Source organism: Pelecanus crispus, chromosome 7, assembly GCF_030463565.1.
Source record: "Pelecanus crispus isolate bPelCri1 chromosome 7, bPelCri1.pri, whole genome shotgun sequence".
NCBI lineage: Eukaryota > Metazoa > Chordata > Aves > Pelecaniformes > Pelecanidae > Pelecanus > Pelecanus crispus.
Genome location: NC_134649.1, coordinates 37,652,340 through 37,679,425, shown reverse-complemented (window position 1 = coordinate 37,679,425; position 27,086 = coordinate 37,652,340). Strand labels below are relative to the sequence as shown.

The 27,086-nt window shown below is 50.8% G+C and overlaps 2 protein-coding genes across 5 annotated transcripts; both read right to left on the bottom strand.

Annotated features, from left to right (window-relative positions):
* Positions 1-222: 222 nt before the first annotated feature.
* Positions 223-5,837, bottom strand: HMCES (5-hydroxymethylcytosine binding, ES cell specific). Of its 4 annotated transcripts, XM_075713912.1 has the most exons (6): positions 5,655-5,837; positions 3,641-3,784; positions 3,174-3,287; positions 2,434-2,588; positions 1,797-1,989; positions 223-1,383 (listed from the first exon to the last, which is right to left on the bottom strand). In XM_075713912.1, exons 1-6 carry the CDS (start codon positions 5,835-5,837, stop codon positions 1,165-1,167), a joined length of 1,008 nt encoding a protein of 335 aa, XP_075570027.1. In that variant the 3' UTR covers positions 223-1,164. The 4 variants fall into 4 exon arrangements, with proteins under 4 accessions (XP_075570027.1, XP_075570028.1, XP_075570029.1 ...); XM_075713913.1 differs by lacking the exon at positions 3,174-3,287 and having other exon boundaries at positions 2,434-2,594; positions 3,620-3,784; XM_075713914.1 differs by lacking the exon at positions 3,641-3,784.
* Positions 5,838-6,010: 173 nt separating this feature from the next.
* On the bottom strand, positions 6,011-25,985 carry COPG1 (coat protein complex I subunit gamma 1). Its single transcript, XM_075713606.1, has 24 exons — positions 25,890-25,985; positions 23,053-23,105; positions 22,156-22,236; positions 21,983-22,054; positions 21,076-21,155; positions 20,083-20,158; positions 19,834-19,926; positions 19,424-19,510; positions 19,115-19,272; positions 18,350-18,483; positions 17,561-17,628; positions 16,620-16,808; positions 16,017-16,112; positions 14,369-14,612; positions 13,914-13,989; positions 13,463-13,566; positions 13,229-13,354; positions 12,933-13,001; positions 12,420-12,562; positions 10,862-11,033; positions 9,767-9,864; positions 8,105-8,243; positions 7,041-7,139; positions 6,011-6,436 (listed from the first exon to the last, which is right to left on the bottom strand). The coding sequence occupies exons 1-24, from the start codon at positions 25,924-25,926 to the stop codon at positions 6,306-6,308; spliced, it is 2,625 nt and encodes an 874-aa protein (XP_075569721.1). The 5' UTR covers positions 25,927-25,985; the 3' UTR covers positions 6,011-6,305.
* Between the last annotated feature and the right edge of the window lie 1,101 nt (positions 25,986-27,086).

The window sequence follows — 27,086 nt, the reverse complement described above, 5'->3', positions numbered from 1 at the left end:
TCATTCAAGAGGAGCCCCCAAATAAATCCCTGGGGAATATTTTCCACTGCCAAATGGAAACGCTCCAGCAACACGGCCCTGCCAGTACCCTGAGAACTCAGCAGCTCATAGCTGGTCTCCCCCTCAGCAGATGGAGAGGAGATACGAGTTCCGCCTGCGAAACAGGAGCAACGGGGCTGCGGTGGGCAAGGGGGGCAAAGGCACGCACACGGACAAGGGCACTGCGCAGTCAACCAGTTAATCCCGTTTTATTGTTTCCAACACAAATGAAGTACCGCTTTCCAGCAAGGGGCCCACCATGTAAGGCTTTTGCTCTGTAACATCTGGCTCTGTTTACAAAATCCCCAACCTCAAAAACAACTGTCCTGTGGTGTTCTATAATGGCACTTTGGTTATCTGGGCTTTAACGAATGACCTTTATGAACAAGGCAGAGCGCATCCCTCCACAGATCAAGAAAATCCTCTCTAAGTCTTCAAATCCCATTAACAAATGATTGTACAAACAACGTGACCAAGACATGGTGTTCCACCCCGCTGCCTGCAGGGAAACCCAAGCAAAGCCCAGTTCCTCCCAGGCACCGCTTAAACATCTCCCTGTTTAGGAGCCACGAATGCACATGGCAATGCTGGCGCAGAGTGGGATGACTCTGGCAGATCTTCCTGAGCCTGGGGTTTCCTCCTAGTATTTATTGCATGTTCCTCTGTACTGCAGCCATCTTTTGAGGGTGAGAGTATTCAAAAGGAATTTGTACAGAATCATATGGAATTAAATGGAAAAGAGGTAACAGTTTAATACCAAAAAAAAAAAAAAGGGAAAAGAAAAGAAAACAGGAGACATGAACTGTGACACTGTCAGAAGGCAGAAGCTACTCCTCCCCAGCAGGCTGAGATACTTCTCAAGGCTTTATCTGCACTTGGCACGAGCGACTGCCAGGGAGGGAGGCCAGCAGGTTATATCCACTCCCGTCAGCACAAGAAAAAGGAAAAACCTTTGAAGACGAACACCAACTTTTAACAAGACACAAAGAACAGAGTCAACAATGTAGAGCATCAAATCAACACCTGAGAGGCTTGGAGAATCTCTACAGCCATCTGCAAAGCCTTCCAAAAAATGTTCCTCATTCTTCTTAGGAAAATCAGGAGGCAAAAGGATGGCCAGCCATCCTAGGATGGTGCCGAAGCCTTGCGCTTCTTCGCAGCCGGCTCTCCCTCCTTCCCCAGCCACTGCTGCAGGATATCTGCGCTGGTTTTCTTGGGTGAAGGGCTGTGGATGAACTGACTTTTCCACCTGGGCAAATCATTTTCTTTCTTCTGGGGAGAACCTTCCTGGGAGTTTTTTAACCAGCCCAGCATCGCTTTGCTGCTTGGGGAGGCTTTGACCTCCTGGAGAGACAAAAGACAGTGGGCGAGAAGTCAGAAGCACAGCGAGAGCAGGGCAGGCAGCCGACTCCGAGAGCTGGTCCAGAGCAGGATGCGGAGGCTGGAGCCACAGCCCTGCCTGCAATCAGGCACATCTGCGGGAGGCTCCCCAGGCTGCTGGGAACAGGCTTGTTCCAAGCCCCATTTCACATGGAATTTGCCTCATTTGGCAGAGAAATCCTGGCATGGGGTGAGAGTTTATTTCTGGAAGCGGAGGGAAGGGACTCTGTTCGGGGCTTGGCGCTCCAGCATCAAGCACAGGCATGCCCCGCAGATGCTGCCTGCTGCTGCCCCTCCTGCAACCTGGCAGCACCGTCCCTGCTCAGGGACATCACCGTGGCCAAGCTCTCCCCTCCCAAGCCCCTGCCAGCCCTCACCTTCTTGGCTCCCAGCTCGATGGGTGACACACACTCGGGCGTGTTGTTACGGACGCTGTTGACAAAGGTGGACACTGGGTGGAAAACGATGTTCTCCGAGGGCTGGATGAGTTTAACTGCTTCTTGGGTGGGCACTTCAGCGAAGTCCAGCCATTTCCTGATGGCCTCGTCCCCATCCAGGATGGCTGGCATCCTAGGGGACAAGACAGTCAGAGCCAAAGCCCAGTGCTGATGTGGTAGAGTGGGGTGGCAAAAGCCAGGCTTGTAAGCTAGGAAGGAGCTGGCAGCTTGTGGGGAAACAGGGAAAACCGAAGCAGCAGGATGCTCTTCCACAAGGCAGAGCGCGCATTCGCTTTGCCCAGGTAGCTGCTTTGCTGGAGGGGTTGACTGCCAGGCCCTGGTCAGGCGGAGAGCGATCCAACTCTGGAGCGCGATCCAAAGATGAGACATCACAAAGATGGTGATTTATGGAAAGGGCATGAGCCAGTGACCCGAAATGAGCCAGTAATGTTGTAGCGTTTGTCTCCGAGGGCATCAGGAGGACTCCCTGCCTGCGTGCTGCCAGACCAGCCTTTAAAGGCGCAGCTTTCCTCCCTCATCCCCCCGCACCCTGCAGCCCCCCCTCCCCCCAACTTGCCTGTGATGGATGAAGCTCACGTCCTTGGAGGCATCCACGGTGATGATGGTGTAAGTGTACAGCATTTCGCCTCCCGCCGGTGGCTCCCAGCAGTCAAAAATCCCAGCCATGGTGAGCAGCCTCCAGCCTCTCCATTCCTCGTCTCCCTCCTTCTCCTCAGGCTGCAGGAGAGAGGCCCCATGGCCCCCGTCAGTGCCAACCCATGGGCAGCCAAAGCATCGCAGACTTGCCAGTGCCACGGCAGGTCAACGACTCAGATCTAAGTCATGAACTGAACTCATTTGAGGGCTCTCCAGGAGCCCTTCTACTAATTTGAGGTAACTCCAGGAGAGGTACCTGGAGCCTCGTCTTCCTACAGGCAAGCCAGCGCCCTCCTCCCCTTCTGAACATCCTGGCTGCCGGCTCAGTCAGACGGAAGAGGTAGTGAAACTCCCAGCCCAGTCCCCTGTGAGACACATCGCCCGCCCAAGCAAATATCCGGCATGCGGGGAGCAGTGAGCGTGACGGCGGGGACGCTGCGGCACCATTTACAACCAGGGCACCTCAGCGGCAGGGACCGCTGGCCGCAGAGGGATGCTGGGGTGCCGAGCCTGCCGCAGGATGGAGCCCCGTTGGGAAACAGAGATCCCCAGGGAGGGGCAGCTGGAGGGAAGGGGGCTTTTCCCCAGGCAGCTGGAGGGAGCAAGGGCTCAGAGCTGGGTGTGAGCATTCAGACACGGCAAGGGACTCCGTACCGTGGCATCCTTGGTCTGGGGGAAGTAAATGAAATACGGCTGCTTCCCCCCGCTTTGCTGCTGCCACTCGTAGAAGCCATCTGCCAGGACCACGCAGCGCTTGCCCTTGAGGAGAGCACCCTGGGGGACAGAAAACACCAGCAAGCTGTGAACAGCAGCCTTGGGCAGCTTGGGAGAGAGGGCGGGGGCTCCTGCGACCACCCAGCTCACTTGTTCCCTCTCAGGGCTCCCCTGAACTGCCCCGCGGGGTGCACGAACGCCACCACCAGCGCTGTGATGAAGGATGAGCTTCACCAGGAACAACCTTTTCAGTTCTTCTATTTTAATGAAATCGGCCAGCTCTGCGGTACAGGGACTTACTCCCCTGTGCAGCAGGCAAACGGTGACCGGTACTCGCTAGGGAGATGCTTCAGCTCTGGTTTTGCTGCCTACAAGATCTCTTCAAGCTGGACACAAATACGGCAGCAACTCACCTTGTAGGAGGACTTCTTCAGCATGGTATCGCTACGGCAGTTGGAGGTATTAAACTGCATTTTGGAGGGGTCGTCCTTTTTGAACCAGGAGGGTATCAGGCCCCAGCGCATGTCCATGAGGACCCGCTCGGAGGAGTCGGCATCCTTTCGAACGAGACAGAGAAACACCTCAGGTCAGCGCCACGTCGCAGGGACCACGAGCACCCCCGCAGCTTGAGAGAGGGGCTTCGCGGAGCCCTGCGGAAGCGGCTTCTCCCCCTGCAAGGGGGGAACAGGCCGGCATCTCTGCTGAGAGCCGAGCTGGGGCTCGCAGCACCCCCAGCACCAAATCTGCCTCGGCGCTTTTGCAGGCATGCCGCTCACAAGCCATGCAGAAATAGGCACTAATTATAACCCTTTGCATATTCTTAACAGTTTTCCTGCAAGAATTAATCTTCAGCAGAAAGCACAATAATATTTTGCAGGAATAAATAACTAATAAATGTCTCAGTGAGGCTCGCCCAACGACTCTCTGGAGGAATGAACGCAGTTTTTTTTCAACGGGAAGCGCCTGGACGCTTGAGCTCCCCAGCTCTTGAGTAAACGCTCATGTCGGGTGGTGTGAAGGTCCTCAAAACTTCCCTCTTTACAGCGAGCGTCCCAAAGGGCGTAAGCCTCACCTTCATTTTAATAACGTGATTTCTGCTCACCTGGTTCACTTTCACTCCTTGTGCTTTGCATATCATCTACCTTTGGACAATGGAAACAGCTTGCGGCTTTCACTTCTCCCCCAGCTCGCTCTCGCTTTCGGCCCGCAGCTGCCAGCCCTGGGTGGCACGCAGCTGGGGCGAGCGAGGCCCCGGGGAGCATTTCTCCCAAAGAACTGCAGTAGAGATACATATACACACCTACTATAGGGGTATATATATAAGGACGTCTATGTGCCCGGTTTTGTGAAGTCTTCCAGAGCTTCCCACAGATGAGGAGCAGCAAAAAGGGGCACCTTACACCGCGCCTGCGTCCCAGCAGCTGAACAGAGAGGCACAACCAAGCAGGTGTCTGCCCGTGACCTGTACCACGCTCCCAGCCCCATATTCCTCTGCTCCACCGGTTATCGGCTGCTCTTGGGGGGATGTGGGACCCCAAGGCGGGGAAGGGGGGTACGAAGGATGCCCGATGGCATCACCCATGGCGCTCCAAAGCGGCCCCACTGAGGTGTCCCACCCCATCCCCTGTGCCGGTAATGGCCACGAACTGCAGCAGCCCCTTTCGCTGCCCCACCGGCCAGGGGAGGAAGAGCGGAGGGAGCCCAGATTGGGGTGTTTCAATTCAGTGCACCCAGCTTCACCCCGCTGAACACGAAATAGCAGCAGTTTGCCGGGCACCCTCTTATGCGGAAACCAAACGTGATGCACAAACAGTTGTACCGGCTGCTCAGGTTGTCTGGGGAAGGTCTGGTGAGGCTTAAATTAGCCGGGACAACGGTCACCACAGGTGTACAGTTCTTTTACAGCTCTGAAGCTGAGATTTTTTTTCTCTACCCTCTCCTACCCCTGACGACCTGGACACTCTCAGCAGTGTTATGAAATGGAAAAAAAAAAAAAAAAAAAAAAGCCTCAGGAAAGCAGAATAAAATCAGCAGAGCAATTATAGGCATTTGGGAAAAAAATTCTACGAAGGTTAATCACTTCTACGCAAATTTTTGCGGAAAATATAACACTACGCTGGAAGCATGGTACGGATTCCCCGCCCTCCTTCAGAACAGGTAAATACTAACGAGAAGAGACACCTTTGCAATTAGAAAATTCAATACCTGCCACAGACACTGAGCAAAGAGAAGCCGAGCAAGCCGCTGCAACTCAGCCCGGGCAGCCCCCGCCCCGGGAGGCGCAGCCCCGTTCCCGCCGCTCGGATTTAAGCCCCAGGACAGGCAGCGGCAGCACCGGACGCAAAGGGCCGCGGCCAGAGCCAGGATGCGGCCCCCGCGCCCTTGTTTCGGTTTGGGAGGGAGGGAGGGAGGGAGGGAGGGAGGTACCTGCTGGAGGTGCCGGCGGGACAGCAGCACCGGCCCGCTGGACTGCGGGCCCTTGTTGTACGAGGGCCGGTACCTCTCCGCCCGGATCCACTCGGGCTGCCGCCGCTGGCCCCGCCGGTCGCGGTAGGCGCAGGCCCGGCGGAGGTTGTCGGCGCCCAGGGAGCAGGCGGTGCGGCCGCACATCCCGCCCGGCTCTGCGGGCCCCGGCGGCGCGGCGGGACGGGGCCGAGCGCTCCGCCCCGGGGAGGCGGTGGCGGCGGCGGGGGCGGAGCGGGGCGGGGCGGGGGCCGGGCCGGCCCCGGGCCGCGGAAACGCCTCCCCCCCCCCCCCCGAGACAGGCCAGGAGGAGCCACGAAATGGTTTTTATTTGAACGACAAAAAGGAGAGGGAGCGGCTGTCACGGCCTGCTCTCGCCGCTCCTCCACACGCTGCCGCTGTGACCACCCGCTACCACATCCTCCGCTGCAGGGACGAAGCGCTTTGTAAAATCGGACCTTAAAAGCATTGCCACTTTATAGACAGAGCCCCAAATACAGCTGCGCTGCAGAGAACACAAAAGCTGCTGTAGTAAATGTGATCCCTATTCTGCTGCCAGAGAAAGAAGCATTGCCCGCGGGGGCTCGGCCTCAGGACAGTCCCAGAAAAGGCGGCTTATCCGACAGAGGCCATGATCACATCGACGGGGAGCTCCTCTCCGCTGCGGGCGGTGACCTGCATCGTCACGGTGTCAGTCAGGACGAGACGAGACCGTACCAGGAGGTCATGGCCGCCCCGGAACACACCTGGAAGGGAGAATGGGTGGAAGGAGTGAGCGCCTTGCAGGCCACCCTCTCCTGCAAGCCTAAAAATGCATGCTCCTGCTTGGCAAGGGCAGGTTTCGCATACATAGTCTGGCAAATCCCCAGCACTGGGCCAGGAGAGACCCTCGAGCAGCACACTTCTCATTCATTAGAACTTACAGTAGCAAGAGTCCAGGTACAACTCATGAGAGCAAAGTGTAAAATAAACTCCCGCTCAGAAGAGATCCAGGTGCTTCTTCAGTGACTACCAGCCACTCGCCCAAGAGGTCCAGCATACGTCTGTTTTGCTGGGCAAGGGCGCTGTACTTTTCCCCCCGCAGGCTCACTCCAAGATGCCACAGATCATGAAGACACCAAATTCCACCCAGCTGAGCCTGGGGCTGATCCCAACATCGCCCCACCCCAGCACCCTGCACCAGCTGCTCTACACTGGCGGAGACCAAAACCGTGGCAGGGACAAGCCTCCGACTCCTACCCAGAGCACAGCGGGCTCCATCAGAAACTCCTGCCCTGATCTTCAACAGGCAGCTCCGTGCAACCTCCCGAAGAGCTGCTACTCGAGCAGAGACCCCACCCCACAGCTCACCTGCCAGGTACAGCGTGTGAGAGTTCTTGTTATCTGGCACTTTATCCGACCGCTCACAGGGCTGCATCCCCAGGAACTTCACAATATTACTAACTGCCTCTGTTAAGAAAAAAAATAAATAAAACGGGCTCCATGTCACAGGTGTCTTGACAGGAACACACAAAGAGCATCTAAAGGTGACTCAAGCCCTCCCTGCATGTTAGGGTTCATGTTCCTTGCCCTGAGGGACACATAGCACTGGCCAGTATTGTGATTTTAGAGGCCACCAGGGAGGGAAAGGCAACATCCACTGCCACACAGCAGTTCTGTTATCTGATGCAGCAAAGGTGCAACAGAAACAGGAAGGCGAATGAGTCAGACAGTGGAAATTGGAGAGTGCAGCTGGCTGCATGCTTACTGTGCAACCCTGACAGCCAGCTTGCTTCTCTGGGGACAGATGCAGAGGGAAGGAGACACCTTGCAGGTCTTCAGGAGGAATGTGAAAAGGCCCGAGGGAAGGTATTTCAAGCCCAAGGCGCTGCTAAGGAAGCGCACAGATGGCTACAGGACAAGGACACCCTTCTAAGCCATCAAACAGACTGACTTTAACAGGCTTCTCAGGAACAACAGAAGGAGTCTTTAATACATGATGAAAGAGGGCTTACACTATGAGCCTGCCCACCAATCTCATCTTCTGCTCTATGCATCTTTTTTTATTGGTCTCGAGTCCTAAGGTCAGAGCATCTCCTCCTTTCACAGAAGGAAAGTGGGGGCTCACAGCTGAACTACGGTCTGTCTGCTTGGGAGGGTAGGGTGCAAGAGCAAAGCAAGATGTTCTCTTGCCTCCCACAACCCAGCCTGCTCTCCACAGGGCACAGAATACTCATTTGTTTTTTTTGAAATCTGAACTAACTTGTTATCACAGTAACTGTAGCTCCACATTTAACAGCTACGGTTAAACTACTTGTGAAGGGATTTGCCCCATTAGCCTTTCTGTGAGAGATGTAAAGTGAACCAGACTGCATCTCTGGGCTTTGCCTGTTGGGAAATGTTAAGAGTTCTGCTGGGCTCAAGCACCCCTTTACCTTCAAGGGTTTTAATAGCAGATAAAGTAAAGGTCTCTTCCTTTTCATACTCATCACCCACTTCATCCCAGGCTGCTCCAAAGTTTGGCTTCAGAACTCGCTGGATGTGATCAGCCACTGTTACCTCCAGGTCTTCAAGCTGGTGGTAGAAGAGGTTCAAATGAAACATGGTTGTTCCTAATTCTGCTCTCTCCAGAGTGAGCTTTAGACTGGATTCCCTGAGATCAGGTGAGTGTAGGAGACAGCTTCCACTTCCACTCATGAATATGTCAGAGCAAGCCCTGCCCCTTCTGGTTTGCTCGAGCAAACACCATTTGGCTGAGCAACTGCTTGGCCTGGAAAGCCTCTGGTCATGCCATTTCCAGGGTTTACAAAGCAGGTTCCCATTCTGAGCACAGCCCTTGGCCTGACAGAGATCAAAGCACTGGACAAACGTCCAAAACAGAGGACAAAAGCTAAGAAAGGGCTGCTTGTGCTCACACAGATGCAGCATTTGCTTCCCTGGAATACACATAAGCTTCTATTTTGCCTTTCTGGCCCATCATTTTGTAGGCTGGTAAAGTACAGTGAGACACCGTCAAACACTTGCTATCACCTAACGGTGTGTGCCAGGTTAGCTGAACTGCTGCTGTGACTACATCTGTGCAAGGCAGAAGTGGGCTTGTCCCTCCAGCGCACATATGGAAGAGCAGTCAGTGCCAGAGCTGGCTAGACACCAGCCTGCATTCATTTCAGCCATCACTGCAGGAAAGAATCTCCTCCTGATTCTAGTTGAAACACATGGAAGAGTTTGTTTAAATATCACTCAAATGCCCTGTTGACTGGTGAGAAGCGGAGAGAGGGGTTAACCTGGCATGTTCCTTTGGGAAAAACCCTCCTCGCTCCTTTTGGGAGGACGCTGTGTCCTCAGTGATTCACTGCACAGCAGTGCCTCTAATCAGATTCACAGCAGTGACAGGCAATGCATAGAAAACAGCTTCTGGAGCTAACAGGGCAAGCTGAGGTTGTGTCACAACATCCCTTGCTCTCTGGAGGGTAACACCACACTCAGTGAGCCAGTCCCAGTTTCTGACCAAGCATAAGTTCAGCTTCTTCCTTTGTGGTACAACACCTGTCCTGGAAACGGCAGAGCCTGGAAGAGAGGTGCTTCTGCAGCATCGGTGCTTTCATCAGTCTCAGTTCTGGGGAGGAAAAAGGCCCACCTTCCCCAAAGCAAGAAAAGGATGGCAATCTGCCTATATCAGGCAAGCTACCAGGCAATTAACTGTGCCATCATGGAGAGCAACTCATGGAGAACAAAAAATGTTCAACGGCCCTCTGTCTCCACAAACCTGACCGTGCAACTGCTGGAGCCTGTAGGACACAGTCAGCCGAGCCTGGAGGACACACCATGGCCTCCCAAAACGTAAGTATCCTGCACAGTCAGGTGTCTGCCTGGAGAGCAACAGGAGGACACTCCGAACGAGACAAAGCAAGCTCTCCAAACCCACATTTGCATCCTAGGACAGACACCACAGAGACAGCAAGAACCCACTCCTCATGCGATGCTGCTCACATCAGTGTCAGTGGTCACATAGTTGCTTGCAGGGATCTGAGCACAGATCACAAAAACCCTCAAAATGACTGCAGTTTCCGTGATCAGGTACACGCCCAGCTCCTTACCACATACTCATCCTCGTAACCCTCGTCGTCCGTCTCACCCGTGTTCGGATCACAGTCCTTGACAGTGAACTTCATCATGCAGCTGAAGGTACAGGCCACTGGAGGTGGGGGAGGCAAAGGCAAAGCTCACATTACCACCAGAGCTGCAATCCTCTGCGGCAGAATGGGGCTGGGAAGCTTGGGGCAGCTGGGTTCTCCCCCTCACTGTCAGGAGCACAGCCTTAGCCAGTGACCTAGAGAGGGCTCTCCGACAGTTTCTGTCTCTCAAGGACAAGGTATTTATTTGTAATATTAAGGCTAGCAAACAGTGATAAAGACAGGCTCATGATGGTTATACAAGACCATATCCTCAGATCAAGTGCTATTACTGATGAACCTCAAGTTGTGTTGAGGTTCATGTCCCGTCAGCGCCTTGTGAAAAGGCAAGATCTTTATCTAGAGATCAGTTCACGCACCTCCAAAATGAAACCACCTTGCGCTGCAACGTGGCAGCCGATTAATACCACTCGGCGGGGAGAGGAAGCGATGACTCATCCCCGAGAAGATGGGCACTGCTGGGCGAGCGGCAGCAACGCACGCAGGTGAGCAGTCCCAGAACACAAACCAGGGAGACCAAAGCACAGGTAAGGCCTGGTTCATGTTCTGGACAGTGACAAATGAGGGAATGTTCAGTTCAAACAGACATCCCTGAAATTCTAGCGGTTTGTCTGAAATATGCCTTTGCTACTCAAGAGCATCTGGGCGCTCACAGCACTTTACAAGTACCAGCCTCCCCACACACTAACACAAAGAACAGACAGGCTAAAGGACATGCCAGGGCGCATGGCAGGTAACTCAGCAAGAGCTGAATGCTCATCTGCCAGCTCTCACAACCTGACACGACAATGCTACAGCACAAGGGAACCAGGAGGGGAGAAGGGAGGCCTGACAGCCCCCAAACAGCAAAGAGAAGACATGCTCAGCATCACTCAGGACTGCACCCACACACAGGCTATAAATATCTGGCTAGGATGCAAGGTAGAATGTGTGTGGGCGAGCAATACAGTACGCTTAATTTGGGGGACATCAGGAAAACACAGAGGGCAAACTGTTTACCTGCTGTCGGATCCTCTTCAGACAGTGCCACCAGCGTGTAGCAGGTACCTGGCTGGTTGTACACCAGGGTTTTGGCAGGTACGTAACCAATGACCTCATACCCCTCCGTTGGCTCCATCTGTACCGTGACATTCTCCAGGATCTGATCGTTCAGGGTGTTCGTGCAGTCAAACTAAACAGGGAAGGGGAAAGCAGCAACAGCTTGAAGCTGCTCGCTATAGATCTAATAGCAGACTCACTTTAGGCAGAGTGGGAGCGTGGTGCCAACTTGTGAACCCCCAGCTCTTTGAGTTTCAACAGTGCACCTTGCTAGCAGCTGGGTAGTCATAGGGCTCAGGCATTCCAGTTCAGTCACAGAGCAACTGTGACTAAAAAACTATTCATTTAAATGTTTTAGGGGAGAAACTAAAACCCTGCAGGGGACTCCAGTGCTGCAGCAAACCTTTTTTTTTTTTTTTTTTTTTTTTTAAGGAAACAACACTTAAAATGAACCAGCACACAACTATCCAATGCCTGCCCCTTGCAAACCAGGCAGGAGCATAAATTCAGTGAGGGCAGGGATGTGTCAGCTTCTGCCTGTTTCAGTTCACCAGTTAGTATGGAACTTTCTCCTCTAACTGTACTTTGTCCCTGGATGGTAATTCCCAGGTTAACTCTTCGCTGCATGGAAATGCAAGTACTGTGTTGCCTACATCTTCTCACTTGATGCGACAGGGACACAGTGTCCCGGGACACAGTGTCCCACAGCAGATAGGAAGATGATCCTTTGTACGGCTCAAACTAGGGATAGTTTGAGCAAGTTTCAGCAAGTCTAAACTTGCTGATTAGACTTCGTTCTGGCTGCAATGACAAGTCACTTAACCTCATAAAATTGCATCTGGTGGATGGACAACAGAAACAAAGATCAACCCCTACGAGGACTGTGTAAGCAGTTCTGAGCTTTTGAGGAAGGAGCTGGCTAAGGACAAAACACTGCTGCTCACAAGCTAGCATAGGACTTGCTGTGCCTTAAACTCCCTGAGGCCCAGGCAAAGATGCTGGCACATTAATCCTAATATCTCACATGTAGCAGCAGGGTAGTACAGCCAAGGCCAAGATGTACAGAAAAAAGCACCTGTACTACACAGGCTAAAAAAACCCAACCAAACAAAAAAAAACGTAGGGGATGAAGAGCTCTCCCCCACCACATCCCTTTCTTGGCTACCCTTTCCAGCCTCTCAGATATAGTAAGCTTCACTTTTAGGCCCAAACCACATGCTTGGAGACCCCAAGAAAAGAACACAGCTCCCCTTGCCAACTGCTCAGTGAGAATAGCCCCATCTAGCGCTTGTTTGATTTATTTTGACTGTACATGTAAGCATTGTTCAGCCACACACACACTCCCTAAGTAATTTTTTCTGGGGCTCTGCTGCCCTGGATGAGAAACTAAGGACTCCTCACTGCAGTGATGTGCTTTGAACACAGATATCCCTGAGCTATTTCTTCCCAGTGGAGCTTTTAACTGGTCAGGAGCTTATTTTCCAATCCTCTTTCAGCACCACATGCCATAGCTACCCACCTGGAACACCATGTGGCTGACAAACGTGTGCTTGGTGCAACGAACCACGTACTCCGTCTCCAGTTCTGTCAAGGCGACAGGCTCTGGCGAAGACTTGAAGAGTGGGCCCAGTCCCCGAAACTCTGGGATTGCCCCCAGTTGCTCTGAAACAGAGGACACAGAATCCGTTGCCTTCCCCAACCCACAGGAAAGTGTTGGCAGTTTCAAAGCCATCGTTTAAGCTGCCAGAAGCTGCTGCAGCAAGGAACTATCCATCAAACATCCATAAACATTCACTAGAGACTTTTAAAATTAAAGGCAGAGTCATCCTTTGCCCACATCTATTGCAAGACAGAAAGAACAGGACTGCAGGCACCCGCACCCCCTAGGAGTGAACAGTTGACTTAAAGTTGGGAGCCCATGTCACTCTCTGAAAGGAGATGGGAAAAAAACAGAGGGGCTAAGGCAGGCTCAGCCAGAGGCGGCTATATTGTTCTCACACACAGGCACAGGAGAGACCTTGCATCAGTTTACCTTGGAATATTTCTTGCCGCGTTGCTGCCACCTTCTCTGGCTGTTTGATGACAGTAACAGGGACATTTTCTGCAAGAGAAAAAGAAAACAAACACACAAACAAACAAACAAAAAAAAACCAAAAAGATTTGAAAGTGAAGAGTAAGTAGTAACTAAGTCAGAACACAGATCAATGTCTGGATATAGAATGGAGTTCAGCAATTCCCAGAAAGCCCAATGCAGTCTATTGTCCAAGGGCTGGAGCTGCTAGGGAATTACTAGCGGTCTGGACCAGCATTTGGGAGACTGTTGCTCACCTGCTCGTTGCTCAATGACAGGAGCTGTTGCCAAAGGAACAGATTTCAAGTCAAAGGGTTTCTCGGAGGGCTCCAGGGTGTACTGATGCAGAGCCCTCTCCAGGCCAGGGATGGACACCGTCAAACCTGGGGACAGATGGGACAGGTCACTGAAACCACAGATAATGCCAGCTCTTTGTCACTTCTGAAACCAGGAAAGAGGTGCAGACTTGCTTTGAGGACTTCCTGCATTACCGTTCAGGATATAGCCAGCATTGAGGGCTTTCTGCTTCTGCTCCAGGACATTCAGGTAGAAGGTGGCTCTGTCTCTTACTTCGTTGTCATCATCCATAACACACCTGAGAGGAAAGTGGAAAACTTCCTTCAGGGCAGGGCAGCAGAGTCCACACAAATGAATCCAGGTGACTAAGCCACCTTACAGGGCCAGAAAGAACATGCCATAAGAGACAACCAACAACAATCTACTAGTAATTGTATTAGAAGAGCAATCATCCACCACACTTGGCTTCTGTCCACTTTGTGGTGCTGAATGCAGTGGTGATCCCATCACAAGATCCCAGATACCCACTGCACCTTCTCAGATCCACAGCTAAAAGAGACTAGACATGCATGGTGATGCTAACAAGCTCCCAAGTGAACAGGGTTTTTCACCCAGGATGTTGAGAAACTCCGAGGTACAACTCACCTTTTCAGTAACACCAAGATACTGGGTAACATCTCCTCATTCTGGGCTCCAAACTTGGCCAGGGCACTTACAGCACCTGTAGCACAAGTCATGAAAACAGAATTAGAAAGCAAAGAAACCAGCTGAAGCTTCCTCCATTTCCTGGCCTTGATCAAATGCTGCATCAGAGATGCTAGCACTAGTATAAAGCATTACTGTAACTAGAAAGAGGCAGATGTATTACAGCGAAGTGCCTGCAAATCTCCTCTGTCTAGTTTCAGAGTCACTGCATCTCCCTCCCCATTTCTCAGCTGCCAGCCACCTCTTCCATCAATACTACTGCAGGATCTTTGCTGTGTAAAAAGATCTACTCAGGACTAGAGCGAATCACAATCCTCAAAAGCAGAGGTGTTCATACACTGTATTTCCTTGAACATCTGTCATAAGGCAGACAGCTTTCCAGGTGTGTCTCTTACCTGCCCGGACTTCTTCATGCTCCAGGACAACCCTGTTGTAGATGAAGCGAATGTATTTGGAGGGGTTGTTGGTTTTGGGCCCTTCCTGCCCCAAGAGGTGGAGGATACGAGTGGCCAGCACAGTGAACTCACAGTCCTCAATGAATTCACAGAGGTGAGACAGGCCTGTCTCTTTGCTCTCCGAGTTCTCCTCAATGATGCTGATGATGCAGTCCACGATGGCTCGCTTGTATTCAAAGCCACCCTAGGGAGCAAAGGGAACTGCTCAGCTGGAAATCTCAAAGTATTTTACAGACTCTGAACTACTCAGACGGGAAAGAATTTCTTTCAAAAAGGTCACTCACACTCAGTGCTTTTAATCTGTGTTTGAAAGGAGAAGGGCAGTAATGCTGCCCCCACTTTTGACCCTCTTTAGAGCCAGAGGGCCAGCTAATATTCAAGCTCTCTCGCCAGCTCCCTTCAGAATGGCTGCAGTGAAGAAAAAAAACAAGTCCTAAAGAGGGTAAAAGAATCCATTTGCCTGAAGGGTTTATATTTCCTTCAAAATCCTCTGCTGCTAGAATTAGTGCATAAAAACAGCCATATGGGAGGAGAAAAAAACCCCAACCCTCTCCCCTTTAGCACCAGACATCTGAGGATGAATCACAAGAGAAATATATTAAGGATCATATCTGCCACAGCAGGACCCAGCAAATAGCCCTGTTAGTGTGGGAAGACAGGCAATCAATACCTCCTCAGGCACACCCCATAACCTGACATACCATTAATGCTTGGTTATCTTCAGACATTATTTACTAGTGTCCTCAATACACACCAGGGGATTAAACTGCACACTATCCTCTGCCAATTACATGCACAGTGCTGGGCATTTGGGGGGGGGGGGGGGTGTGTCTTTCTGGAGCTACTTTGGATTTAAAAAAGCTTTAAAACACAATGGTTTGAACTACAAAACCACATTCAAAATTATACCATCCACCCACAGAAAATCTGGGAAAGGAGAATGGTCCATTTTTCAGAGAGGCAAAATGAGATGCTCTGGTTTGTTCCCAAATGAGAGGCTATAATTGGCAGAAAGTGATGTCAGAGCAAGCAGCGGTGCCAGCTGTGTTGCAGGCACGTTAGCTCATTTAGAATCGGCCTCAGCAAACCTCTGTAAAGCTCTTTCTGCAATTTATGTCTGACTGAATGCAGAGAATGGTTATAGGCACTCGTGATCCCTTCACTCCCACAGCACAAAGAACGGAACAAAAGTGGTCCCGTGTCATCAATAAATAGTTTGTTATCAAATCTTTGTGTACAAGACAAAACTTCTTGGAATTTGCTGTCAAAGTATAAAAGAAAGCTGGTACAAATGTGAAACACACATAGACTGCCAACAGATCTGCTGTTGCCTGCATTTGCTTTGAGAGTTAACAAACCCCCAGAAAAATCAAAGAACGAAAACCACATTAAAAATATGCCTAGCAGTATGCGTATAACGGTTGTGCACAGCTGGCCATTTCTGCCAGTTAGACTGCAAGCCTTTTAAAAAGAGGTTCTTACTGCACAGTATTATCAGTAAAAGCTTGACTCTCACAGGGGCCACTGTGCAGTCCTGCAGTTCATGCATACAAACAAGGAACGTAAAGTAGTTGTCCTGCAAACTTACCTCTTCCCGAAGCATAGTGAAGAGAAAGTTCATGAGAACGGCGTGTTTGCGAGGGTACTTCTGACACAGTGCATTGATGGCCTGCACCACTACAACCTGGAGGAAAAGGGGGGCAAGTAAAAAAGGATTCTGTCTCACCAGGCAGGAAAAAAATAGTTGAATTGTGTCAATTTTGTGCTGGTCCCTAGCCTGGAAACTACGTTTTTGCCTCTATTTATCCAGCAAACACAGTTCCAGGAGGTACAATCCTAGGAATTGGAGGAGATTGATCTTTATGCACTGGCCAGACCCTAGCAAAAGCCCACACCCTGGAAAGAAGGGTCTTCTTTTTTTCTTCTTTCCAATATGGAAAGAAGAAAAAGAGATTTAATTCTCAAACGGCATCTCTCCAGAAGACAGCACGTGACTTTGGATCTGGGTGCTGTACGACCAAAGCATGGCTTAGGCCGATAGCCTCAGATTCTTTCTCTTCCCTACAAATACTCTGCAGCCCAGCTCCTGGAAGCAGCTCTATGCAGGTTTCAGAGTGCACACACAAACACAGACAAAGACCAAGGGGTTTCTTCAGGAACCTGCGTGTCCCTCCCCCTCCTGCTTCCTTACTTTGAATTCATCTGAGATTTCCGACATGAAAGAGGAGATCTGCTTCATGAGTCGGTCAATGCTGCTCTCACTGCCAGTTTTCAGCAGCGTGGTGATGGCCAGGGTGGCTATGCTGCGGTTGGAGTCCGTCACAAGGTTCTCCAGGTCTAGATTACAGGCAGTCACAGCAGACGGGTGCTTCATGGCCACCTAGAGCAGAGAAGGAAGAGTGGAAAATCACTCAATAGACACAAAAGGCCCACCTGGCAAAACCCACCAAGTCTTTATAAGCTCTCACTCCTTCCTGTAAAAATAAATGCTACAGACTGTACATGAGGGTCATCTCAGACAAACAACTAAACTGAGGTTAACGTAACAAGCTCTTTCTTCCTGCAGAACTGTGTCTCTTGCTGGAAGAGAAGCAGTAGTAATAAACCATCTTTTACTGTCTTTAACTCTCTCATTCTCCTCTATATCTTAAGAAAGCTGGGAACTCCCAACAAAAATTCAGTGAGCCTAGCTGTGCAGAACAGCTTTGTGGGTGGAAGCACAGCAGTTACTAGACACTGCCATTCTGTCTTGTTCTTTTAGAGTTTACAAGGTCAAGGGAAAAGCTGGAGCAAAGATTGCCACAGAGCAGGCAAGAAGCAGCATCAAGGTTTGATCCCTGTTTTACAAGGAGCTCCTTCACCATGGGAAGCTCAGAAGGGAAAGCAGTAACACGCAAGACCCGTGACACTCTTGTAGAGACCTGTGAAAATGACTGCTTTTTTTCTTATTCTTTCTGTAAAATTTTCTTTGAGGTTTTATTCCACTCAGAAAGCAATTAAATATAAGGCTGCAGCCCAGGGTAGAGGTTATTCACACAAAATCATCACATAATCTGGCCTTCTTTCTCTTCTGAAGCCTGCACCTCCCTGCACATGAGAAACTATTCCAGCTCCCAAGAGACTGGCTCCTACCTTGTTGAGGGTACGGACGGCTGCATATCTCAGTGCTGCTTTCGGGGAGCTGCAGAACAGCTGCAAAACTGCAAGGTGGGAAAACCAACAAAGGCAGATGTTTAGGCAATCTATTATTGAGAATTGTTTCATACCTAAAGCAAGAGCTTCAATGAAGAGACAGCTGCAAGCACAATATAACTAGAAGCATGCTTAAGAAGCAACTGTAAATTTACCAGCTTCCTCCCTCCCTCCTTGTTGTCCGCTTTGCCACACATCCCTGCTGACAACTAGCTCTTACCCACCACCACCTTGTCATCTTTCCTATTAAGTCAATTTGAACTGTTGCTCTCCATTTCTATGCAAACCCTGTTCCTTTCCCAGGGCTGGCCCATGAAGGGCACCCTCCCTGTGTAGAGAGGTGACACACAGCCTCCCTACCTGCCAACAGTCCCAGCTCAGGAGAACCTTTGGACTGGACTGAGCTCAGGAGGCAGGACCCCAACACCTTGGCTTCTTGCACTGTTACACTCAGTCTAAAGCAGGGAGATTTATCAGTTAGAATTCAGCCCTGTTTCACAGAAAAAGACCCCTCCAGTAACCCACAGTTGAACACACGGGCAAATACCTTTACAGGAGCAAAGCTATTCACACACACCACAGGCTCTCAGCAGCAGCATAAAGCAACAAAGGGTACGGCAGCATTACAAGCCTGAAACTACACAAGGTTCTTGTTTCTCGGGGTAATCAGCAGGTGTCACCACTGCAAGTCCATAATCCCCTCACCATTGCCATGAACATCACATTTACCTGAGACAGCCGGAGCCAGTTCTTTGGCAGTGCAGTTGGGCAGGTTAACAATGGCAGATGCAGCTTCGTAGACCACCATCTCATGCTTGTTTCTTAGGCAGCTCTCGATGAAATCAAACAGGGGGCTATCACGGCTAAGGGACAAAAAACCCACAAGAATTAATTAAAACAAAGGTGCTAATAGAAATGAGGAAACCATCAGCAGAAATGGGCAGGTCCCATAGCCTGTAGAAAGTTAAAAGCAGCCATAAATCCACTGTCCCCAGATTTTATAGTGGTCGTTATACAGTACTTCCAGCATGCTTGGGCTGGAAGTCAGGCTGCCTTCTGAGAAGACACCCTCTGCTTTACAGGCTAAAGGGAATTTCCCTTAGCCCTCATGCACCGAGAGCTTGCCGTACACACCGAAGTCTTATCCACCTGGAAGCCACAGCACATACATGACAGCCAAATAATTACAGAAGACAGAGAAAATGAAGTAGAATAGCTCAATAAAGAACAGCCATGCAAAACAGGCAAGAGAAAAAAGAAAGTGTTTGATGTGCAAGCACGTACACAGACAAAACTCACAGAAGCCATCCTATAACATGAAAGCATCCTGTATTTTCTCTGCTGCCTTTTAACCAACAATAAGAGGGTAGAAGCTGCATGCCATTCTTCAAAGACAGAAATAATTGCCCTCATGAGATGGCAAGTGAGCCTGCAAGAGGAGATGGAAGCAGGACCTGAGGAAATTCTTCCAGCAGGGCAAAGGAGCCCCCTCACCTGCCAGCCTCTTCCTCCAGCAGTTTGCTGGCTACTCGAATCATCATGCAGTAGGCAAACGGTGACTTGAGGCCGTGGCGCGTGAACTTGCTGAGCATCTTGTTGACTGCCAGGCGGTCATTCTTCCGCACATGGTAGAGCAAGCCCAGAGCATGATACTGTGCAGGGAAAGAGACCGTCACAAACCCACGGCGTGTTCTTTCCACTTTTATCCCCTCTGTTGCCCAGAAGCACCTGGCTGAGCTCTAGTAGTCTGCTACACTCCCAGCTAATGCTTGATAATCCCTGTGCTGGTGGCGGGTTTCCTACCTGCACCATGATATTGTCACTGGAAGCTGCCTCCTGAGCCTCATTCACCCAGCGTTTTACCACATCGTAACTGGTCTTGAGCAGGTGCTGGGGAAGAGACAAAGCCAGAGACAACCCATGAGAGAAGGATGGAGGAAGCTTTGGGAATCACAGCTCATACTAAGCAGCAGCGAGCCTTCCCCATGACTGCACTGGCGGCAGCAACTTATAGCAGAGCAGAGGATCAGCATGCAGACATCTGGTCATGACAGCAATGGCCTCAAGAGGTCAACGATATCCCACAAAGTCAGCACCAGACCCTCAGTTCACAAAGAATGAAATCCTAAGACTCCCAAGACATCCAGTCCCACCACAGATGACTACTTCCCAGCTTGACTGTCTCTCAGGCCCACCCTGCAGGGAGTACATACCAAGGAGGACACCAGAGCAGAGCTGGACACACTTGGCACTTTGTCAACAATCGCCTGCTTCATGTAGCGCTCAATGGCCTGCAACATGGTACTCTGCAGGGAGAGGGAAACAACAGTTGACATGGAAAAGCCGTTAGGAGTGTGAAAGGGGAGATGTAAAGGCATGAAAAGCAGAGTGAAAGGTGGGATGGGGTGAATTAAGGAAAGGTGAAGGGCCTAGGGCTGCCCCAAGGGAAAAGCAGCACTTACATCAGTGATTTGACAGAGCGCTCTCACAGCAGGGCCTCGGTAATTGTCATCCTTCCCAGTCATGTCTTTGGTTAAGCTGGTTGAAAACAGGAAGCTCTCAATATTGCACTCCTGATCCAGCAGCTCTCAGGTGCACACACAGTGCACACAGAGCAGCAGGTAGCCAGGATCACAGCTGAATGCCAAGCAGGCAACTGCAGGCCTCGGGCAAGTCCCACCGGGGTGGGAAGGCAGGAGGAAAAGATCAGTACTTGGGTTCCAAGCCCATCAGCAGGCTGTTTGAGCTCCTGATCACCACGGGAGGCTGGAGTGCACACACATGCCCCTGAGCCATTTGCCTTCCTTACTGAAGACTCATTCCTGCCCTTTCCCTTCTCCCTGGTCAGTGAAAGACCATCTATGAAGGGACGGGAGTTCATCACATTGTGGCACTTGGGACTGGCTTCTGCCTGCTGCATGGCCTCGGCCCTCAAAAGACCCTGTACCCTCATGCTCCCGTCTCCCAGTATGGCACCAGCCTTTCAGTGGGATGAGCAGCAATTTGGGAATGACTCACCCAGGGAATTTTGTTCCCCAGTGAAGTCACATCCTGTGCTGCTACAGGAGCAGCAAATCCCTGCCTACCTGTTGAAAGCCTTGGGATTTATGCCAGAAATCTTCAAAAAGCTTCAAGGCATTCAGACAGGAAAGTAGGAGTTAACAATACAGCCTTTTGCAAAAGAAGAAAAAACAGCACTGCTGCCATATCATGTAACCAAAAGAGACAATCCAAACACCCATGGGCATGGGATATGGGTACACGGCACATTTCACATAGATCACTAGGAGTTTAGTGTCTGTATTTAAATGGCCTCTTTTAGAGGAAAACCTTTTCCTCACCAAGGGCATTCCCTATCCTCACCCTGCCTAGGGACTACGGTTATCTCCAAGAGGTTGGACAGGCATTACTGGAGGAGACGTGAATGTAACAGTAAGAAAAGTAAAGTGACTGACCTGCTAGTAACAATGATTACATCTTCTGCAATAGAAGACATCTCTTTGATAGTCAGGTAACACATCCTGCGAAGAGTTGGCTGACAAGGAAAGAGGGAAGACAGATATCAGCTGAGAGGATCCTGGATAGGAAGGGATCTCGGTTTTCCCTGCTTCCATGACTTTACTGTGAAGATCAAGGACCTGATACCTTCAGAGAGCCCTAGTGCCTGAGCATAAAATATGTACAAAAACTATATTGATTAACAAAATACCTCTTCCTCTTCTAAATCCCTCAATCTTAGGCTGAAGCCGCAAAGATACCAGATTTAGCTGGATCTACAGTTTCACTTCTCATTCACACGAACAAGGAGAAAAGCTTGAAATCATTAGCTGAAGGCACCCTGTTACTTCAAAAGCAAGAAAGCAAGCAATTTATATTGCTGAATCTGGGGATTTCTACACCAGCCTCATGATTTTAATGCCTTGTGGTTTGGGGGACAACTAGTAATGGTACTACTGCTGTGGGTAGGTACTAATTCCTGGCCTCCTCCAGGTCATACTGTTGTTGACTCTCAGCAGGAAGCAGGATCTTTTAATGCTGGGCACAAAGCATAGTGTATTCTAGCTGATTATATGCTTGATCTGTGCCAAGCACAATCTCAACAGTTAAACAGCAATTCAGAGAGAGGAATCTCTGTCTCAAAAACAGAGAATGCTTCAGTCAGGCTGCTGCAAGGTCTGGGAAGGGCTAGGAAGCTGATCTCTGTTTCTAAACGTTCATTCTACCCTTCCCACTCAGATCAGGTAGTTCCAGGCAGGATGGAAAAGCTGATTCTATAAAAAGACACATCTCCAGGCTGAAAAAGACACTGTTGACAATTTGTCCCACCAGATAAATACAGCAGAAAACAACAAGCAGACTTACATCATTGGACTGAAACAGCTTGGTCATAGCAAAGAAAGATTCGGTAGCTTCCATGACACCAAGGTGCTCCCCCTAGAAGATGTTTGGAAAGAAGGAAGGAAATCCCAGTTACCACCACCAGCTTCGGGCCTGCTGCAGGTGTCTCTGTATAGGTGTCATTTTCTCTCCCTTACCTGGTTTATGAGATACAGGATCTTGGTAAGGATGTGAGCACATTTTCGTGGGTTTATAGGAGTCTCGTTAAACACCCGTGCCTGGAAACAAAGCACAGACAAGGACATTGACACCAGCGCACCCTTGGAAACATTGTCCTGTCTGGTCTTGGCCATTGATACAAACAACAAATTGTGGGTGAGGTATGGCTTGATTCTTAATGACTTTGGATCACACTTCCCCTCAATTTCTATTAAACATGGTCCCCTTTTAAACAGCTGGTTCTACAGTCTCATCCTGGGATCACAAATTCAAGTGCAATTAAGGTTTAAAGGCCAAATCCTCATCACACTTGCACCTATACAAGTCTGGACCACGTGCTAGCTAAAACACTACTTTTCTGACAGATGTACGCTAGCTCTGCAAGGCTAACGGGAGCCACCACTGTTCACAACATTGCAAGCAAACAAATAACGCTGAAACAACAGGGTCTGGGGATCGAGAAGTTTATGTGCTTTTGAATAGAAAGGCATTTTTTTCAGAGCAAAATCATAGACTATTCGATAACCACTCACACCCTGCTCATTAATTTTGTCATCTACAAGGAATTCGGTGCATCCAAGGCCAATTTCCCAACCTTCCTGTTTTAGGGGGAGCTTTCCCAGATAACTTTATTCATTATATTACTATTTAGAGTTCACAGTCTTTAATTTGTTACAGAGACCATTTCAACCTTCTCCCTTCCTCCCTCCAACAATAAAATAAGAACTAATGGGAGTGTTGCCCATTTTCTTTCAGAGCTAGCAGGACTGTAACAAAACCCCACTTCCTTGCTGAAGTTCTCCAGTGACCTACTCAAGAGAGGGGGAGACTCTCTACAGAAAGGGGTACACAAAGGAGAGCATCTGAGGATTTACCTCTTGCAAGACCGCACTCTTCTCCAGGTGCTGGAATGGGTTGGAACCCCCACCTGCAAAAATAAAGACAGTAAAAGTCTTTCCAGGGATAGTGCTATGGGAAAGCAACTTTCTGACCATGCCCATACTTTGAAAACAGACAGCATTTTGAGGTAACTTTCTCATGAACAGCAAGCAAACAGAGCTCCCTCTTTTAAGCGATATTAATTGGATGTCTTCATAGCAGTTAGAGCAGACAGAACGTTCTTCGATTTGTCATCCCCCCCAGAATTAAGTAGCCATAAGCCGAGGTAGACTGATTAGCTCTAAAGTAACTGTGCTCCACTGTTGTCCCCACAGACCTATTTCCAGCCCCTGGGCTGGGAGCTGGCTGACAGTTAGAGCATCAATAAGACAGGCCTAGAAACAAAAGCGCAGACAAAAAGAGGCATCGCTTGCCAGACTGGTGAGTCAGGAGTGCTTTATCCCTCCTTTATAAACCAATCAGGAATCCACCAGTAAAGTATTTTTGGCTCTATCACTAATTAAGAGAACAAGACAGCGGACTAGAGAGTCTGGACACAGAGTAACTTTCATTGTTCCACTTAATAGAATAAATTATATTAAATAATTAAAAACCTCACCAATTAAGGATGAAATAATCAGAGGGAAAAGCACTATCATTCTGCATGGTCTCTATTAGCTCGCCTCCTAAGCATTTGTGAGCTGCAGCTTTTCAAAAGCTGCCAGTTATTGATAAGCAGGTTTTAATTAGTACCTATGTTCAGCCTGGCCCTGGGACAAAACACAGCCTTTTCTAGCGCTGTTCCAATGTTTAATAAGCCTGATCCACTACAGAGCACAGCTCCTGGGCCCAGCTCCGACCTGACCTGGGCCTGAAGCATCCTATGCTGGCGCCAGGAGCCTTTGCAAGAGTGTCTTAAACTTGAAGACAAACAAGTCTGCAACCGGGCTCCTTCCCAGTTCATAAACTGCCCTCCTCTGGCTCAGGAGAAGTTTGCAAATGCAGTACATGGCCAAACAAAGCACAGACACTTATGCGGGGTTGGGGAGAAAAGAAAACATGGGGAAAGAACAAAAACAATGTCTCTAGTATGACTATGAACCAGTTCTAGTATAAGCATGTGAATGTGTTCCAAAAAACCTTCCTAGCAGCACAGTATTTCTCATGACCCAGCATGTCTACAACCCCTAAATCAGCCATCAACAACAGAGCATCACCTCGTCATCTTTCATAGTGCTAAGGATCTTGAAATATATTGTACATGAGGTCTTGGTCTTCACAGCACCCTGTGTCAAAGCATTTTTCCATCAGAGGAGAAACAGACACAGGAAAGGCAGAGGCTATGTGTTCAGAAAGCTCCTAGTATTGGATGACTATCAACAATTTGTACTGATCTGCAGAGGAACAGTCACTGACAGAGCAAGGTTCTTAGAACAATGATATGCCCAAATTAACATCTCAAAGTGCATTTCTGAGACCCAGCTGAAGCAGCTCATCCAAGACTACCTCAGCCATCCATGAAAAGCAAAGAAACAGAAGCCAATTAAGCGGACACACTCATCTCAACAAAAAGACTGTCCTGCTAGGCTTTACATGGAAAGAATGGGTATAAGAGGCCTGTAAATTCAGGGATGATGCACTCCACCTACGACTGAGAACAACAAGCACTCAGGCTATACATTTTGGACATATACACAATCCACAGGAGAAAGGCAGGTGCAGTAAATCCTAGGAATCTTCATTTGAAACAGAAGCAATAGGATGAGAAGTAAAGGCAGTAGCGAAGAAAAAAAAATGTTGGGAAGCATGCAAGCAGCAGTGCCGGAAAGGAAAGCTCTGTGAGCTCTCAGTATGAACAAAATCAACAAGAGGCAGCATCATAATACAAGGAAGTGCACCTCTTGCCAGCCTTGGCCATAGGTAACGCAATACCTTGAAGCATGCAGCAGGTGCAAGTGAAGAACAGCCCCAAAAATGAACGCCAAGAGCAATTCCTCTCCAACAGTTGCCTCACTAAATTATCTGCTTATCAAGACATCACTGGAGGCTTTGGACATGGGAAACAAGGGCAAAGCATTTAATGCACATTAAAATAAAAAGCAAGCACAGTCACACAGAACAATCACTAAGATTTACGCTGAATCAGTTCACTTCGGGACACACTGATTTGTTATGCAGAACAAGCTGCATAGAAAGCAAGCTTCATAGAAAGATGAAAAAAATACCACAAGGCACAACCACAGAAGTCAACACTGTCATATGTAGCCCTGATTCCACCTGAATTACACACCACATAAAATATCAACCTCTTCCTTACTACTCGGGCCTAAAGTTTTGAAAGGTCAAGCAATCACTTTGTGTTTCTTCGGTGCTCTCAGCCTTTCAGACCCACTGAAGCTGGCAGCAGTCTTGCTGGAAGACCAGACCATGTGCATCAGATAAAACAGTGCTAGAAACTATAAACTGGATTCTACCCTGCTTTAGCACCTGGCTTGAGAGTTGGGCAACTGCAAACAGGGCTAATATGCTCAATATTTAGTCTCGGACTCTGCACCTGCAGCAGGTAACATCAGTGTGCTGTGCCAATGCAACAGGTTTAGCCTCTGGTTGCAGCAGTGCGAGGAGGAGGGCAGCAGACCGCTCTAGTGCCTCCACGGTGCTTCTCACTGAGCTCTTGCGCACAGCAGCGGCCCCCGCTGCAAGGCTGCCCCCGGGGCCTCCCCTCACGGCTGCCCCCGGGGCCTCCCCTCACGGCTCCCCTCACAACTCCCCCCCTTCCCCACGGCAGGGGGGAGTCTCCCCTCACAGCCCGGCTCCCCCCGCCTCCCCTCACCCGACTCCTCGTCCTTCTTGTCGAACTTCTTCAGCATGGTGCTGCCGAGCGGCCCCTCGGCGAGGCCCTTCCCGCCCCGTGGTAGTCGCGGTCCCGATCCCGGTCTCGGTGCCGGTGCTGCCGAGCGGCCCCTCGGCGAGGCCCTTCCCGCCCCGTGGCAGTGGCAGTGCCAGTGGCAGTGGCGGTCCCGGTCCCGGTCCCTGTCCCTGTCCCGGTGCCACCGCCCGCCCCTTCCTGCTCCCCGCCCCTTCCTGCCAGCCTGTCACTGCCGTCGCCGCCCGCCACACTGCGCGGGCGCGGCCCCGCCCCCCTGACGTGGCTCCCGGCTGCAGCCCGAGCCGCGGGCGGGGCGCGGGGGCGTGGCCCGCAGCGGTGACTGACAGGAGGAGAGGGCGGGGACAGAGCGGGAAGGGTGCGGTCTGATTGGCGGAGGGGCGGGGCTAGAGGGGGTCTGGGGGTGGGGTCAGCATGGGGCAGAACTGGCACTGGGGGCACTGGGGGCACTGGGACCGCGGGGCCACACTGGGCCTGGGGGACAGCGGGGCTGGGGCAGGCAGTGGGCCTGGGGCGGGAGACACCGGTACCAGGGGACACGCTGGAGGAGACGCAGCATGGCGGGGGGGACGACGACGACACGACACCGGGATTGGGAGGGGGCACTGGGATCACTGGAGGGACACTGGGCCGGGGACACCCTAGGGGCGGCAGGGGAAGGGCAGAGTGGGGCACCGGAGAGCTGGGGGCACGCGGCGGTCAGAGGGGGGCCAGAACGGGGGGGGGGGGGGGGCACACTGGAACTCAGGGAGGGGCGATGGGGCGGGACATGGGAAGGGGGAGATGCTGGCAGGGGCTCAGTGCCCCTGGGACAAGGGGGGCAGCAGGGAGAACCCCCTCCTGGGGACAGGTGGTTGTCACCTGGACTGCCTGCCCTGGAGCGTCCCCACTGTGACACATGGTCACCGGCAGCTCCTGTGCCCCCGCTGCCCCGTCCTGCACCTTGCACCCACAAACCCCCAGACCCAGCCCTGTGGCACCCACCTTCTGCAGCAGGGTGTCCCTGGGGTCCAGCGCTGCCCGGGCATTGCCTGAGCCCTGGGGCAGGCAGGGAAGGCAAAGGACCCATTACCCACCCTGCCACCTCACCCCAACCCACCCATCTGCTGGCTTCACTGGCCACCGAAATATGTCCCTCCTGCA

Bases quoted from the DNA above. Each gene is read 5' to 3' on its own strand.
- HMCES (XM_075713912.1), bottom strand. From the start codon at position 5,837: ATGTGCGGCCGCACCGCCTGCTCCCTGGGCGCCGACAACCTCCGCCGG. The intron at 3,785-5,654 runs GTACCTCCCTCC...CTCGTTCGAAAG, and splicing joins CCCGCCGGCACCTCCAGCAG to GATGCCGACTCCTCCGAGCG. The intron at 2,589-3,173 runs GCCACGGTACGG...CTGCAGCCTGAG, and splicing joins ACTTCCCCCAGACCAAGGAT to GAGAAGGAGGGAGACGAGGA.
- COPG1 (XM_075713606.1), bottom strand. From the start codon at position 25,926: ATGCTGAAGAAGTTCGACAAGAAGGACGAGGAGTCGG. The intron at 23,106-25,889 runs GTGAGGGGAGGC...TTATTTTTGCAG, and splicing joins CAAGAAGGACGAGGAGTCGG to GTGGGGGTTCCAACCCATTC. The intron at 19,927-20,082 runs GTAAGTGCTGCT...CTCTCCCTGCAG, and splicing joins CGCTCTGTCAAATCACTGAT to AGTACCATGTTGCAGGCCAT.